This window comes from Coloeus monedula (assembly GCF_965178545.1).
Source record: "Coloeus monedula genome assembly, chromosome: 4".
NCBI classification, from domain to species: Eukaryota; Metazoa; Chordata; class Aves; order Passeriformes; family Corvidae; genus Coloeus; species Coloeus monedula.
In genome coordinates this window covers 70620257-70638691 of record NC_138784.1, presented here as the reverse complement: position 1 = coordinate 70638691, position 18435 = coordinate 70620257, and the positions used below count along the sequence as shown (strand labels likewise).

Below are 18435 nucleotides of genomic sequence, written 5' to 3'. Positions count from 1 at the left end.
GTAATTAGCCTCCCAGAGTAACAGTGGTAGTTGAAATAAATTGAAAAGACTTAACAAGCTTACAGTCCCCTACCCACTGCTGCTGTTTAAATCAGTCATCTTTAAACAGCACTTCAATGTATTTTTTCAACAGAAACACAAGGAAAGACTTTCTTGTATTAGACACTCAACAGATTTAAATACAAATGTAGGAAAGGAATAAATCCCAAGTATGTTCCCTGCTGATTCAAATCACCGAATTTTCCTGTTTCTAGTTCGGCTTAAGTTTAAGAAATGTAAAGCCTCCTCTGTCCTTTGCAGCTTCAGTTGAGGGTGGAAGGTATTTAGTGCAATGATCAGTAACCTTGGTATACCAATCACCCCAGAATTCTGAATTCCAGAGGATCGATTAATTTCTTCATAGTCACAAGCTGGACAAGGCCTGACAACCAAATTTTCACTGGGAAAAAAATAAGTGACAAAAATTGACCATAAGAAGACCAGAAATACTATAAAGCTTAATTACCCAAAGAACTGTAATGTTCAAAATCTTTTGCTACACGGTACTTTTATTTCTCAATTTCTATTTCAGAACACAGCACTTGCTTAAAAACCCTCTCTACTTGGCTCTAGTCTGTCCAACCCAGACACAACTGGCCAGGGCACTGTGAAGAACTTTGAGGCTCATCGTTAGGAAACATTTGTGGGAATAACTGTGATATACACAAGTCATCTAATAAAAAAGTCAATTACATTCAATATTTCTGTATTACTGAACTCAGTGTAAAACAACCACTAAAAAAGTTTAATCCTCATAAAACCTGTAAAGCAGTGCCTATGCAAAAAGTTTTCTCACACTATCCTCAGTAATTTTCTCATGCTCTCCTCAAAGTACTCTAAGTGCAATAGCATCACCTTGTACCACTGCACAGAGTTTCATTTTAAATGAAAAGTATTTTGAAATCATATCTGGTGTCACATTTTAAATATAACATAGGATAAGTTTTTTGCAGAACACTGATCTTCATGGTCTCACTGAGTTAACCATAAAGAAACAAATGCTGTGCATTCAGCTTATCATTTGTGACGCACTGTTTTTTAATCCATGAGGAAAACATACTTGCTATTACCCAGGAGACTTACTTTAAAGGCAATATAAAAAAAAAATTAAGAACCAGTCATTTGTATCATTTTGAAGCTTTCATGATCAAGAAATTTTTGAGTGAAACATCCACAGACATTAGTAAGGTATAAAAGTCAAAACCAAAACTGATGTGAAATAAATTCTTAAGAGTGATCATGCACAGGTAAGGTATGAGGGGAAGAATTCACTTGACAGGTCTGAACACAAAGAGCTTTAGTAAAAATGGAGTTGTCTTGCTGTACAACATGAAACTCAAGAAACTCAGATTGCTGAGTAACAACTTCCACCATTACAGTATCCAGATGTATTAGGAAAAAGTAAAATCTTCCCAAATAGGTACAGTTTTAAATTGTGTGATTTGTCAGGAGCAAGTTGTAGGAATCTATGGCTTTACTAGACACAAAAAAATGAGTATATTCACACTGGGAAACCAATTCTACAGCAATAAACACACAACAAGGTGTTGTATTAGGTCTGCCTCCCCCTCAGCGTCTGATACATGGCACATAAAGCTGTCTGGGCAGTATGTGGTATTATGGATGTGTACAACAACGCTTTGCAACAGAATCACACCTTCAACATAATTTTCAGAGGAATCCTGACTATGAATATTGCTTTAATCTTCCAGCTTTTGAAAGGAAATTAAAGCAAAAGTGTTATTTTCAAAGCCAATATCTGAAAATATTAAGGAGAAGGTAAGAAAGCTGTTGTTTTTCACATACAAAATTCTGTGGCTCGCTTCCTTCTTTGTATTTCACAATTTACTTACAAACTCACAAATTTGATTGAGTCTCTCTCTCAAAATAATTGGAGCTCTGCTACTGTAATCATCCACTTGGAATTTTCACCGAACAACCTCTGCACAGTATGGGGGTAGTGACTACAGCAGATTAAAAAACAGCTTTCAGAAGTTTTATTAAAATTCATAAGCAAGCCAAAGCAATTAATTAACATATGGGATAAGCCAATGTGATATTCCACAATATAATTACCAGGAAACATGCTGCAAGAAAGAATTTAATGCTGGCAAAAGGTTGGACCACATGTGATTTTGTGACTAGGTTTTATTTGCAATTATTATTTGTGGATTCTGTGGATGTCGCTGCCAATTTGCACAGCACAGTGCCATGAACATGTAGCTCCTGTCCAAAAAGTCTCAAGCAATGCACACTCTGAGAGATGAGATAAAATAAAATCAAAAGTTTTATCAAAATCAACTAAATCTCAAAATGGTGACTTTTTAGTAAGGTACTCTGCTGCATGGGAGAAGATGACTTTGCTGTAAAATTTTTACTGCCACTATGAAAAATTATCAAGAAATTCATAGAAAAAACATAGAACTGTGTTTTCACTGTCAAATGCTAAAAATATGTGTTTTCCTGTGTTTTTAGTGAAAAGGTATGTTCTATATGCAAACTTGAAAGTTTCCCCAGCTTGGAATTAGAAAGCCTTTGAGAAAATCTATAATATGCTTAATTGAGCACATCAGCATTTCTAGTGATTTTTGATATCACTTTAACTGTACATAAATGAACACTGAGGTTAAAAATGTCTTCTCAGAATCTCGTTTTTATAAAGAAAAAAATTAGTCTAGGCTACGTTAAAATTCTCTAGAGTCTAAAAGGCAAAATGAAAGAGAATGCCTTGCTTCTAATTTACATTTGATAAATGTCCAAAACACCTAGGATTTTCTCCTTAAACACATATCTCCTGCTTTGAAGCACCGCTTGAAGGTTACTTCCCGTGCAGATCACTTACGCCATGAATTAACAGCGATCCATGGTTTGCATGTTGGCAGTTTCATCTGCATTAAAATTCCTGCACTATGCAAAGCTTATTCCAACATAAATTAACTAAGATGGTATTGTTCCAGCAATACATCCTTGCTCACTGCTGAAGTTCACAGCATTATGTAACCTACACTTGCTTCTTTCAGGAAATAAACATCAGTGGTCTCGAATCCCATTTTGGTGGGTCCTTCATTGGGTCTAGAGTAGCAGCATCTTTGCACTTCTACAAACTGTCCCCCCTTTTAGCATCCTTAATCTGTGCCAGTGAAACACACTCTGGCCATTTCCTACGTTCAGTTACTTTAATCTTCTATAAATGCAAAATTTAGTAGGAAATATACAAGGTAATAATGATTATGCTAAATACTTATGTTTTAAAGCTTAAGCAGTAACTCAAAACCACTGCATATCGCTTTATGAACGTTGTATAAATTAAACTATATTAACGTACTCAATCATTTTTTTCAGTTCTGCTACCTAACAGCTCTTTTCATAAAAGGAAGTACTTTATGAATTCCTAGTACACAGTGGGTGATCTTTTACTCAAATCAAGTAGCAGCAGCTGTTAACAAAAAAACACATTATTTGTCCTCAGTTGGCAGAACTATCCTGCAGCTTATTTTTGTGTTTGCCATCAAATCTGCAGGATTGCATTCACCTCATTTCCTTCTGTATCTGCAGAGGATTGCTGAACTGACAGCCTGGACTACCTCAGCTGAAAGAATGGATATAAAATTCAAATTTCAACTCTAGTCCTAAGAATAAGCTTAGAATAAAGCCAAGCCAAAGAAATGGGTTAACACTGTGATACAGTTTTAGGAAGGAAAAACAAGACCATACCATTCTGAGTTACAGAAAATAACAACAGAACACTTCTTCCTTCCACAGGAAGGACCTGCACGAAGGGAATATAAGAGAAGAACCATACACTAGATCACCACGATAAGACAAGGGGAAAGGGAAGACAAAAAATGAAAGAGATCATCTTAAATACAGTTGCAAAAAAAAATTAAATTCACAGTCCAAGTCACAGAAAAATTCATTGGTAACTTCTAGACACGTAACTTCAAGGCACTTCCTCCTCCTGGTGAAGTCCTACCACTAAATACACAAGTGATGTGCAAATATATACAGCTGTAAAGCTCACAGGTGACTAGCTGAGAGAAGGGCTGATTCCTCTCCCTTTGCTAGGTCTGGTTTAGACAATTTTCCTGAAACAGCTTTGAATAAACAGCCGATTTTCACCATCAGGCTGACAAAGAATACTTGTGAAAGTAGCAAGCATGAGAAAAAGTGAACAACAAAGGCACTGAAGAGTTCCTGGTGGTAACCAAAACACCTTCTAAAGCAACACTTCTGACCACATGCTCTTGCAAAATAAGACCTCGCTTTAAGGAAGAAAATACTGCAAATTGCCACGGACAGCTCATGCTTTTGAACACAAGTTCAAATGCATTAATGCAAAGAGAAGAGTCACAACACAACCACTACCACGAGCGCAGACAAATTCAGAGAAAAATGTTCATTGTCCATCAAGGAAGCAGAGCTGTTAACTCAGTCAGAATGGAAAGGACTAAGGAAATTTTACAGCAGGTCCAATGTACTCTTCCACTGTCAGGGATGTTTAAATACAATTACCCATTTACCCTGGTCTCTGACACAGCCTCACCACTTCACAACGGCATAGCAAGCAGGGATTCATTTCAACTTATCAGGAATTCCATAACTGGAAAACAGTGGGTTTGCTGTGTTTTCAAAACAGGTTTTGTCAGACAGAAATACAATTAAAATATTATTTTAGAAGTAGTTCCTGTGGAAGCATGCAAAGGAAAAAAAAAAAAAAAAAAGGATTTGTCTAATGCTAGGAAGATGGACCTAAAAAAAGCATTCTGAATCTCAATTACTAACCCAAGAAAACTACCACTTCTCTCCTTAAATAAAGATAATATCCTCAGGGTATATTAGGGCAAAAGGAAAGAATGTTAAATAGAGCTGAGATTTGTGGTTGGGGGTTTTTTAACAGCAGTTCCTCAATATGATTAGCAATGAATATTTCGCAGCAAAATCAGTCAAGGCAAGTGTTATAACATATTTGAAGGCAGAATCCATGACACATAAAGCAAAACTCCAGTGAAGAGAAGAGAATTCAGTGGAGTTCCCATGGTAAATCTTTATAATGCCACATAAAATTTCTAGACAGTCAAAATGAGGCAAATTCATATATTTAGGAGAAAGAGAAGAGAAACACAACTTTTCTTTAAAAAGAGAGATCTGAACTTTTTTTTTAATAAATATTTGACTTTGGCAGCTGAAAGAGGCTGAACTTGGCACACTTCTTCCCGAGGGAGGGAAGAGTTTCGCCACTCTCCCGACAAGAGGGTCTGACCCTGTCTCACAAAGCTGAGAAGAGGAAAATGACAGCAAGTCCCTGCTGAATGACCAGGATAAATAAAATGCAGTAAGATTCACATTTATAATTGAACTCTTAAGAATAAACATTTCATTGCCATTTTAGCACATCACCACATCACTTAACATGTTTGGCAATATTTACTGTGCCTAGAAAATTACGAATTGTGGCTCCATGTCACTGTGAACAGTAACTTTGCAACTCTTCCAGCAGCCTTGGAGCTCCTTCCTTAAACTCCAATGCAGATTTAATGGCCTTAAAAGGAAATGGCCTTAAGCTGAGACAGAGGAGATTAGATCAGGTATTAGAAAAAAATTTTTCACTTTTAGGGTGGTCAGGCATTGGAAAAGGTTGCCCAGGGAGGCGGTGGAGTCACCATCCCTGGAGGTGTTTAAGAGGCTTCTGGATCTGGCACTGGCTGATGTGGTTTAGTGGTTATGGGGTTACAGTGATGGTGCTGGGTGTACTGATGGACTTAATGAGCTTGTTTCTTCCAACCCTGATGATTCTATGTCTCTCCTACTAAAAATTTGAAACTAAAATTATATAAAATCCCTATTTTTTGAATGCTACTTTGATTATTACCAAATTACATTAACCATGCTTCTTTTTTTGACTGCTATTACCCAAAATCTCAGCATAACTTCTGCTGCTGCCAAGAACCCTCAGAGACCTGTCCTTACAGCTCTTATCTGGAGAGAACTCACTCGTGTACCCACCCAAATCAGCAGGGAGTGCTGTGCAAGAGTTATTGCTTATGGACATGTGGTTCAACAGGCACATGGAAAAAAATATTAAGGAATGCACACAGAATACTTCCGAGATAAAGACTATTTTCCAGCAAGGCTACATACAAATTACCAAGAAATAGAATCCAAGAGGGGATAAGCAGTTGCTCATCATATTGCTCCCTGTCAAAAAGTTCAGGGTAAAATAGTAACACTGGAGGGAAAAAGTAATCAATAGTTTTATTTGGAGGCATTTAATGGAGTAGCTCAGTCCTTGACTGAGCTCTCCCTTTCCTTGCTCCCCTAATTCGTTTTTGCAGCATGCTGTAGAAATGCATTAGAGCTAATAAAAATGCAGGTTTTTTTAAAGAGTGAAGTTTGATGGAGAAGAGCAGGTAGGTCTCTATCTCAGCAAAAGAAATAATAAATTCTGGAATTTGAAAAGCGCCTCTGGCAATGTGATAATCTCCATCATTAGCAAACTATTCTCAAAACATGTTCACTGCTTTAACAGGCTCATGGGATAAAGACTAAGGGTATGAGTCACATTCTCAGCTGCTGTGAACTGGTACAATTCCATCAGAATCAGAACAGAGCTACTGTAAGAGTAGCACAAGAATCTAACCCAAATTTTGGAGAGAGCTTCATGAATGGGGTGAGAGGCAGAACACATCTGTATTTTCTACCACTAGTACTTCTATTGTACCACTCTTTATTCCCTAGGGGATAAAAACCCACATAAACAACCTTGCAAAATAAACCTCCAATCTGCCCAATCTCACTATGCTGATCCTGGAATATTTATCACCATAAGAGCATCTGCCACAGTAAATATACATCCCCAGTTTCCATTTACTGAGCAGGCAGTAAAAGGAAAAACATGTTTAAACTGAATCACCCAAGTCAGAACACAAAATCTAACAATACTGGTTACTGCTATAAGATAACAATTATTACTGTAAGTTAACACAAACCTTGATAATAACAAAGTCTGAAAAGAACTCCTACAGTGCAGGCTGAAGAAATAAAAGTACTTTTTAATTTTTTGAATCATGTCATGGCTGCATTGATTTTCACAGCTCATCAACAAAGTTACCAGAACAATTCCGTGACTGGCATTCATCAGGGAACAATGGAAAGGAAAAAGTTCTTGTAAAGTTGCAGTAAATAAATCGCAGTTTCTTCTGCCATTTTTACTTCATAACTGTTAAGGTGTGAACACTTAAAACACTTTCCACAGTATATTATTCAGAGTATTTAAGTCAGAATCCAGATTTCCCAATGAGGACTTGAGCTGTACCTGCCCCAAATTCCAAAAACCAGTATTATTTTTATTTTACTTAGAAGAACAAAACTGTGGCCTTGAACAGTTCTGTTATAAAAGAAAACTGAACACCTCCCTCACAGATGGGTGATTGTACAGAGAGAGAAATAAAAAAGAATCACCAAGAATATACACACACAAAGATGCTTATATAAGACCATATAATGTAAATTCTAATTGCCAGCTAAAAATGAAAAGTGTGGGACATTTTATTTTTTTTAAATACTTTTGCGTGGCCACCATCTGATTGAAGGACTGAAATCAGTACCAGATCCAACAGGTACCAAACAAATGAACCTTGCTGATGTTTCTTCCTCAGGGGGATGTTGTTTAATGCGTTACGGATTTCAGTACAAAGCCTCTCAGGACCTGGAGTGCATTGACCATTAGTGTGGTGACCTAAGTGCAGGAAGATGCTGTTCAGATTGGCTCAAATTTTAGCTTTCTGTGCCATCCTAGGAAGACACCGAGGCCGTCTGGCTTATCCTGCTCTGACTTTTGGCCTGGTGTTGAAAGGCTCCAAAGAGGATCAGCTCTTTAAACTGGTGTTGACCTTCACAATTGCAAAATGCTGTTCTCAGCTTCTACCCTACTTCAGGATCACGTACAAAGTTTGGGCTGTTTTGCAAACTTCAATCAGACAATGCTCAAGCTTAACATTATGTGGGGCAGGGAGGAAGGGGAGGGAATAAAGCTGTTTTGCCCTTGTAGATAATTGGAGAGTTTCACAAAAAATAAATACAAGGATACATTCAAGAAAAATACATCTTTAAGTACGTGCTTCGATGACAGTCAGTTAAAGCTTAAATTCTTATTTACTTATAAAAATATTGACTGTCATTTGAATTTCTTGCTTTCTTTTACTGTCTTAAGACCTTTAATAACTTTTTAGCTATAAAAATAACTCATAAAATTGTCACTTCTAAATAGACAAATCAATATAGGTATTACATAAACTGTCAGTTTGAAAAAATAAAATACCTTTTAAAACATTCTTAGTTGTGTAGTAGGGAACTTGTCACCACCCAAGGAATAAGGTATTTATTCTAGTAGCTTTTTTAACCATTCCAAAGCAGCACCAAAATCAACTAAAGAATTCAAGGAAGGGGAAGGGGGAAATCCCAGATCCCGAGGCATTACTGGAATGCCTGCTATGAGCTTCAAGACACTCAGAAACTCCTTTAGCTTTTTTTCCCCTGAAATTATTCCCTTATCAATGACTGCTAGAAAAAATGCAAGTAGAAGTATCTACAAGGTAAAGAAAAGGGCTGACAAGAGAAGAGTCCACAGTAAAAATACTGACGACATTTGCTTTAAAATTTAGCCAGGTTCCAAGATAGGACAGAGAGGAACTGCTTTTTTGGGGGGTGCAGGGTCAAAATTCACACAATGTTGACCAAAAAAATACAACATATCCAAGAAGAAGAAAAAAAAGAAACAATAAAAAACTGAGCAAACAAACCCCTTGTTTTTTATGAATATCAAACACATTCTGCCTTTTTCATTTCCAAGAACAGCCAAAACAGGGGGTTTTTATGACTATCTGTGAAGAGATCTTCGGCATTTCTCCCATTCCTAAAATGTTTGATTGCAAAAGTCATCTATTGCAAAAGTCATCTAGGCTAAGGCTTATCTGAGCCCGCCAGGAGTCCCCCGAGATGGTTTGCTAGACTTCCATCAGCTACAGGCACAGCACGAAGCACCCATCTCCTGCACTTTCTAGAAAAGAATATCTAATCTTATCAAAACAGTGGCAGATTGTATATACAGACACTGGTGCTAGACTTCAGAGGAAAAAATGTTCCTTTTAAAACTGAATGGCACTTTTCATATCAGCCTGACTACTCAGCATTCCTGCACTGTCACATGAAATCAGCAGCAGGATTTTTACTGGAAAGTAAATTGCACTGAATAAGGACCATGACTGAGGTTTTCTGGGGAAGGGATATTAGTGACTTTTTTTTCCCCTTTAAATATTTTTGGGTTTATTGGTAATCACATTGCACTTGTATAAAATATGCTGGTCTGCTCTGTCAATACTTGTGGTCATGACTAAGACAAGCTCCCTGACATGGGATTCTCTAAAAGAAATATTACAAAAGTGAAGAGTGAAGTTTTAATAGGCTATTCCATGTAATAGGAATATTTAATTTACTTAATTGATGTATTAATTCAATGTACTATTCCATGTATACCAGGTGTCACTGAGGAAGACCAACACCACTTGGCAGAAAAGAAATCTGTATTAATTAAGAGGAACAATACTAACTGGAGAGACAGAAGAGACATGTGGAAGGGGATGCTGAGAGCATGACTGGAGATCTACTCCCAGCGGGGAGGCACACCATGCCCGGGTGGGGAAAGACATGTAAGACAAGGAGCAGTAGGTGAAAATAAGTAAGAAGCTAGGAGCAGCAGAAAGAAGTCATTGTGTGCAGGAGCTCCTGCACTGCCTGCCACCTCACCGAAGGAACTGGGGTGATCCAAGGGTAACCATGACAAAAAGCAAGGGAAATTTGTCCTGGAGGCAGAGGGGAGACAGGTGTTTCCTCCAGGTGCCTGTTAGAGTGTTATGGTTTGGAGTGTTCCTACCCAGCATCCCAATCAGCAAGCAGAATGTCATGTTATTTGGCAGTAAGTTATGAAAAAAAAATCCCCAAGTTGAGTCTGCTTTGCCTGCAACACCACATGGCTTAAATAAACAACAACCCACCAGTTCCTTATAGCCTTGCAACAACAGTAGTTGGTAAAGGCCAAATTTTCTACATTTTAGCCAGTAACGAGAGTTTCACTCTTCCTGGTTCCTGCATGCCTCTACTGTACAATTTATGTTTCCAGCAGAGTAGCTCATAGCTCCTACAATTTAGTCAGTGCCACTGAACAAACTCCTCATGACTGTATTTTTTTTTGTACACTTTGGTGTTAAACATTTCAGGAGACAGTCCCCTTGGGCTCCCCACAGGTTATTTCACAGCTTAGCTTTGCTGAAAACCTTTGTCCCACATCCAACTTCCCCCTAAAACTTCCCTTAACTCATTTCAAATAAGTCTCATTATTATAATGCTCTGGTACTTCTCACTGAACGTACTTTCTTGTTCCCTAAATTCATTAGGTATTAACTCAGCTATTTTTTGTTGTTGTTTTAAATAGCTGTCTTAATAACTTGTCCACACCAATTTCCTTTTAATATCCAAAGTTAACTACAACATTCACATTCATTTGCAGAACTGCAAAATAACGTACTGCAACAAACAAATTGTGTTCTGAAGGCAGCAGCTACTATAAATTTAAGACAGTATTGGGTAAAGATGATTCTAACTATTGTAAACAATAAATACTACAACACTTAGAACCACTCAAAGATTCCAGATACATCAACGGAGAGTCTTATAAGAAGGTTAAAGTGACCTATTTTACTTGAAGGCAAATGTCAAATCTGTTTCCAATCACAATCCCATTTCTCCACTGTTAAATAAAAAGGTACTTTCCCTCCACTTCTCAGTCTGTTCTCTGAAGAGAACCTGAGCCCACTTCTACAGGTATGGCAGGAAGACAATAGAAGTGTTAAGTCTTCAGGTTCCTCAAGTTTACAAATTCCCACTTTAACACGCAAACAAGGACACTGGGACACCAGAAGAATTGCAGATCTAGACCAAAACTACTCTTTTAATGTCTCTAGTCTTTACATTCTCCCATCTTCTACCCAGTAGCAAGTTACACAGGCAGCCTGAGTGCTTCATTCCCTCAAAATTATCTTTTCTGCCCTATCAGCAATCAACTGAACTTTGAATGCCCCTTCACAAAGCCAAGGAAAGCTGCAAACAGGACACAGACAAGGAGAAAGAGAAAACTACTGATAGTAATCAAAGCCTACTGTACTTGAGAAAACAAGCCCTAATTTTCTGTCTGGTTCCTCACACCCAGCACCCTTCTGATATAAAAGACATCTCTCAGCTACTTAGTTATTTTAAGATGTCAATACAAGCAAGATTACAAATCCCTGCAGACATTAACTAGGGCACTGTAAATTTGGTACTGCCCCCAGATTTTGTTTTCAATGTGTATCAGCCTGTTTGCTAATTTATACTGTAAACACCTGATAGGTCGTAAGGAATTGTGGCTCTCAGGGATGATAACCTTTTGAGGCTTTTGGTACATCCTGCTGCATGTCAAACTCTCATAGAACAGACGTTTCTTTCAGACACAGCAGGCCCAGTATGACAGCACAGATGACCCAGACCATAGTTAAAATCTATAGTGCAGTATAAATTGTCATTTCAGGGCAAGACAGTTGATATGTTTATTCTAATGATATTTCTTCTATTAGGAGAGACTTTGCTTTTCAGGAAAATAAAAATATCATTTGCAATGAATTTATCTTAAACAATCATAAAGCCGCCTTGAGAACACTCCCAGGTGAAATCTGCCCTGTAACAAGACATGGACAAGCTACAAATAGGCACAATTAGTGAACAGATTATCTGCATACACTGCTAACATGTGCAGTCTTTATGTAATTTAAATCTTTCGGCTTTCATCCCTTGAAGTTGACTATTATACAGAGAATTAATTCTGCGTTGGTGCATAAAGATGTTCCTGGGGAAGAGGTCTGGGGTAATGACTGACAGCAGCAGCAACTGGAGAGGACTTGAGTAACAATCTTCTATGGCTTACACATAAAAATTCAAGTATCACAATACAAGTAACAGGGAAAGTTCAGGAGTTCTCAAGGATACCAAAGTCTGAGGTGAACCCCTCAGTGGCTTCCATTACTTCTGCCCAAGAAATAAAAGTAACTCTGACATCCATTCTCCATTAGGAGTGCTACAACTGCAGCTACACCACCAGGCAGTTGTGCTGCAGCTGTGGTTTACCAACACAAAGACCTCTGTGTGTAAAACACATCTCTCTGAATGTCACACATCAGATTAACTCACCCCAATGAGGCACAAGCAGGTAAAGATGACTTTTTAACTGACAGCTTGCAAAAACACTAACATTGCAAAAAGGAAAGAAGAGAGGGGAAAAAAGCCCCCAAAAACCAGAACATACACATCCCCCCTTCCCAGTACTATAAATTACATGGGTATTACTGAGTTTTCCACTTATCACTGATTTTTCTGCATTTCATGTATTCAAACAAAATTGTCAAACATCAAGAACATCAGAGTCCTAATATTATCAAAAGCAGCAAGTCAGCTTGTGTTCAGTTTCTGCAAGGTGGATATTTACTTCTTCCAAACACAAAAACCCTAATACAATTTAATGCTCTAATCTTCTATTTGCCAAAAAGGCACAGATTATGTTACAATGGAGGCACCTATAGGGGAACTGCATCTGGACTCTGGCATTTTCTGACTTAAAGTTGAGATTCAACGTTAGGTCCCAAATCAGCAGAGATTTCAGTAAGGTTAAAAAATATATACAGCTAAAAGATCTTTGAAGGACTGAGATAAACTGTTGCTTGTATACAACCATTGAGTAACCGTAATATGTTAGGATCTTTTTAAAAAAAAAAAATTTAACAAAAGTTTTATAAATCCAAGAACTTCAAATTTGTTTGCATCCAACTAAGTTATTCACAACCAAAATTTATCTGCAATTCAGCTTGAAATATCTTCTTTGTAGACTATCAATTTTCATTCCCGAGTATTTTAGAACTATTTTAAACTATTCCTGTTTTAAAAATAGGAATTCCGTTCCCTATGCAGGATCAAATTACAGAAATAAAAAAACAGATAGAAACTGAACTGAAAAGCACAGTGAAAGATTAGCCAGTAGTAACACTTACACAGCAATTGCCAAAATATCTATTAAAAGGCATAATAATACTTTCACCAAATAGGTAATACAATAAAGAGCCTGAATATTAATAGTAGCAAACTTTTAATCTTATTTTCTTTCCAAGCTTGCTACTTACTGTAGAAACCCAAATCTGTCTGTGACTTTGTAAAGACGGTAGTCAGCATCTTCCCACGGTTCAATCTGAGCACCTTCACGTCCCTAAAGGGAAAGGAAAAAATAAAAAGCCAAATGATGTTTTATGACACAATAAATTAATACAACTAAGACAGCATTTAACCACTCAAAGCATAACCTTTGGGACATGGTGGCAGGAAGTTAGAGGAGGGGGAGGAGAACACCAGTCCTAAACTGACCAGCCAGGAAAAAGGAGAGCGGCACACCTCTCCCAGCCCTTACGAACAGTATTTTCATCACAGGAAATCTCTTTTGGTCACTGCTGTACACAGAATACATTTCAACCAGAGTCATAGTAATCCCAACCTGTTGTTAAACTCCACAATAATCCATCAAGGTCCCCACAGAGTGCCTTCTACTCATTCCATTTTCAAAGTCCATCTTTCCTGAACAATCACTTGCAAGAGCACATCCTGCAGGCAGTCCTGAATTAACGTCCATGCTGACTTGCAGCAGCAGTCAAACAATGTAGCACTGAGTTTTCTCTCAGTGATGCCTTCATTCATGTCCCACTCTTCTATTCCAATTGCCAATCTTGCAAAAGGTTTGCAGAAGTTTAACTCCATTTCAGCCCTATCTACATCTGGTATGGGCTATGCACAGGTTACTGGGTACAAAATAAGGCCACCACTCAGAACACAAAGTGTATTGGGTTTGTGGGGCCAGGTTTCAGTAGCAGGGGGCTCCAGGGGTGGTTTCTCTGAGAAGCTGCTGGACACCTCCCCCACATCCAACAGAGACAAAGTCAGCCAGCTCCAAAATGGACCTGCTGCTGCTCACAGCCCAGCCCATCACTGGAGCAGGTTTGGTGGCAGGACTTGTGACCCCATGGGGAACTCGCACTGGAGCACCTGTGCCTGAAGGACTGACCGTGTGGGAGCGACCAGTGCTGGAACAGCTCATGAGGAACTGCAACCCATGGGAAGGACCCACACTGGAGAAGTTCATGGAGAACTTCAGCCTGTGGGAAGGACCCCACACTGGAAAAAGGCAAGAGTTTAAGGAGACAAACCCCCAAGCAGGAAGGAGCCACAGAAACAACGTGGGATGAACTGACCACAGCCCCCGTTCCCCATCCTCCTCTGCTGCTCGGGTGGAGGAGGTAGAGAAAATTGGGAACAAAGTTAAGCCCAGGAAGAAGGGAGGGGTAGAGATAAAATGTTTTAGATTCAGTTTTTGTTTTCTTATTATCCTACTCTGATTTGATTGGTAATAAATTAAACAGATTTCCTCAGGTCAGGTCTGCTTTGCCCATGACAGTCATTGGTGAAGGATCTCTCCCCTACCCTTATCCCAAATCACAAGCCTTTTGTTCTATTTTCTCTCCCCTGCCCAGCTGAGGATGGCAGTGACAGAGCAGCTTTAAGGGGCGTGTGGTGTCAGCTAGCCAGACAGGAGCATGTTTTCTTTATTCCAAGGTGATCCACTCACTCACCTGCACACACTGTGCAAACACCAGCAAGTCTGGCAAATAAAACATTTCATGATCTCTACAAACACAAGTATTGCTCAGTTCTCCAATGACCCTTATAAAGTCTGTAAGTGGTACAAAAATACCTGACTACAGTGTAAGCAGTCTAGGTATACTCTGTGCCAGGCTTGTCCTGACAAGGGGTCCAAGAACAAACATGACATGACCAGGGCATTTCATTAGCTCTCCATAACAATATTAGAAACCATACAACTCGCTCATCTTTTACTTTTTCTGCAATGATTTCAGTGTTTCTACTACTATAACCAAATACTAAATAAATAAAAAGTAAAATGAGAGTCTTTCTGATCTAATAGATACACTGAGCATCCTCAAACACCCCACTTTCACTATTTCTCATACAATACACTCCCTGAAATAGTCCCAAAGTAACTTGCTATGCACCTGAAAAATTAGTTGAATGAGTCATTATCCAGAATATCCCCCATGGAGGGAGAATTTAATTCACGCAGAGGCCAGTGTGTCATTAAACATCAGATTAGTACCCGACAGAGTATTTTGAACAACAGCTAGCTGGAATAATGATTCAGTTTTTAAACAGACATATTACAAAAATTCATTATAAAATGTCTTTTAAATTATTAACAAGTTCACTTACTCTGTCATACTTGGCAACTATTTCTGCTCGTTCCTGGGCAAGTTTGATAGCAGCATCCTGCTCAGCATCTGCACCTGTAGAGGAATTAAAATAATGCTGTTCAGATTTTCTCCCTTGTGAACAAAGAACTGCAGCCAAATACTTGGAAAATAAACTTCAACTTCAGGGAGACTACTTCAATGGAGAAATGCCAAAACTATTGTGTCAAAGCAAAATATGACCTTGGTGCATGTCTTGAATACTGCTCAAAGCAAAGTACAGTTACTGCACAGCATCTTAATTGCTGAGTTGTGAATATTTCTGATTTTCCACCAATGCAGATATTAAATACAGTAAAAAAATAATTCTGCACAACCCACTAAATGAAGGACTGAAGAAAGTACTGAAAGCCACTAGAACTGGGAATTCCACATTCTAATAGTCAGAAAAAGCTGAAACATTCACTGCTGGCTTAAAACAAATGTGTGAACTATTTACAGGAATTGTAGAGGTATTAGAATACTGAAGAAATACTGCATGGCTTCTTCTTAGAAATTGCCTAAAACTTATTTCTCAGAAAACAGGGAAGGGGGGTGTTACAGTGTCAGAACTGTACCTTGGGCAACCCCGAGATGGAAGAAGTGTAAGGATATGACAACAGGAAGGCTGACAGGCAAGAAGAAAAACAATGTGTGAGTAAGCATTAGACATGAGGACACTGCAGATGCAGCACTTAGTACATGAGTGGAGTTCAAGTTTTGGTAAGTCCTGTTCCTTGAGCAGAGACTATCTCTAGAAAATGGACAGGACCAGAGAGCACCAAGAAAGGAAAAGTTGTTTGTTTGAATATCCAACAACAGAATGTACTTCAGTATCTCAAATGTAATTATATCAAACCAATGAGGTAAATCAGCCTTAATTAGTAAGTTTGTGAAAGATTCAAGAGTTGATTTCTTTTGATTATTAAAAAGCAATGAACTTCAGATAAAGCAAGGATTTTAAAAGGTTTAAAATATATTTTAACCTAACACTGTTACAAAAATAACTCCAAGCATGTGTTTTTCTTCACTGTCTAGTTCATGGCAACATAACGAACTTCAAGAATTGTACATACCAACCATCTGGGCCATGAAATAGAAAAACAGATCAGATATTACAGTTTTCTACCGTATGACATTAACACAATAATTTGCTCAAACCTAGTGTTCCTTTAATAAAGTTTGCCTACATATTTCTCAACATTTAGACAAGAAGTTGTGCCAAGGTGACCTTCTAAGACATCTGTTGGAGATTTAGCATGGTCTCTGCTTGCTTTCACTCCAAGTTTCTCCAGGGGAACGCAAAGAGAACCTCAGTGTGACCCACCACAGACACAAGACCCACCACAGACAAGCACCAGCATTCAGACAACTGCACTGCTTGTCCCAAGCTTCCCCTAGGGGAAAATCTGGCTGCTTCTATAAATCTTTCATTTATGATCCCCAGAAGTCACACTTTGTTACCCTCACCTGGTCCCCTTTTCCTGGCCAGCATCATTTCCCAGTCATATTACCCCTGTTTATTAGCAAGGACACAGAGCTCTGTCATTTCTTCCAGTGTGTGGCAGAACCTGCACACATGTACTTACACAGTTATTTGAGGGAGGGGGGGAAAAAAATAAATAAATAATTCAATCTGCTATATTTGGAAGCTTTACATCTCTGAGCCACCACACTGATAAATAATTTCCTCCCTGTAAGGTAAGAGGTAAGTAGAATCATTTCACATTGCTCATATTTTGGTTTGTCCAAGCAGAACACTGCTCCTCCCCTGCTTTCAGGTGCCAAATCCACATTTATTCCTAAGCCTGAAGAGGACTCAAGACACAAAGCAGTTTGGTCGCAGGTGTGCTTTCCCTGACACAGCTTTACAGCCACTGCAGGGCTCTGTGACCCCGGCTGCCCACGGGAGCTCTGATCAAGGCACAGCTCCCACACCCCCCCACAGCCCTCCAGAGCCCCTCCCCAGCCTCGTCACACGAAAGGGCACAGACACAACTTCACACCACTGCCAGGACATTTCAGCACTATCTCCTCCTCCAGCACAACTACAACAATCTGGCTCCTAATCTTTACTAGCTGGCTTAGCGTGTCTACTAAACTGACAATGTCCACTAAAGCTACCAAATCAACAGTGACAAAAAGCAGTGGATGAACCCTGGTTTTACTTTCCAAGTGAGAAGATAAAGGAACTGTAACCAAAATTAAACTGTGTTTTCTTTTGTAAGACAGATCTGTGCTTATAACAAGTCTTTACAGAAGACCAATTACGGGTTTTTAAAAAGTAAACTTTTAACTTCCTTAGAAACCTGACATTCCTTCAGCAAATTTAAGTACTACTTGACCCTAATCTCCACTTCTCCAATGGACAGATGTGGGGGAAAAGCTCCCTTGTTTGAAGTACACCTGCTGCTGAGCTTCAAGAAATAGGGAAAAAGTCCTATCACTAACTTTCAGGCAAAAGAGAGATTAGATTTAATTTGAGAAAGAGTGAAAGAGTGGCTGAACATAAGTGGACAATACTGTAATACACAATAGTCAGTACATTCACATAGTATGTAGTCAATACATTTTTTTAACTAAAAATGGCTTATATTTTTATCTTAAAATGTGCTCAAAAGGACATGCACAGATCTTCAACAACGCAGACAGAATAACAGTGTAAGCTCAAAAATAGTTTGAACTTTTGCTTAAAAGAATGCCAAACTGTATTTGCACCAGAAAGCAAGTTCCTGATTTATGCTGAAAACGTGGCCATGGCTTACCATCCCTTCCTCTGCATAAGCAATGTGTGAATCAAAATTTGGCATGTTCTGTGTCTCATGACAATTCAATTACATTTAGTGTGTAAATTATCATATTCATTGCCTTTAAAGTAATCCTCTTTGCTTTCTGCCAGAATCATCTTAACCTTCCAGCTGCACTGAGATAGTTCAATACTTCACTAATCCATCAATACTGAAACCCCAGAAAA

General features: G+C 38.6%; 1 protein-coding gene across 2 annotated transcripts in view; it reads right to left on the bottom strand.

The window, feature by feature from the left end:
• Nucleotides 1-18435, bottom strand: part of USP6NL (USP6 N-terminal like) — a 112514-nt gene that overhangs the window by 44656 nt on the left and 49423 nt on the right. For both annotated transcript variants that reach the window (XM_082279942.1, XM_082279943.1), the window contains exons 3-4: nucleotides 15445-15518; nucleotides 13296-13378 (exon numbers count right to left, since the gene is read on the bottom strand). In XM_082279942.1, the coding sequence (XP_082136068.1) occupies nucleotides 13296-13378; nucleotides 15445-15518 (157 nt within the window). The remainder of the gene's footprint in view (nucleotides 1-13295; nucleotides 13379-15444; nucleotides 15519-18435) is intronic.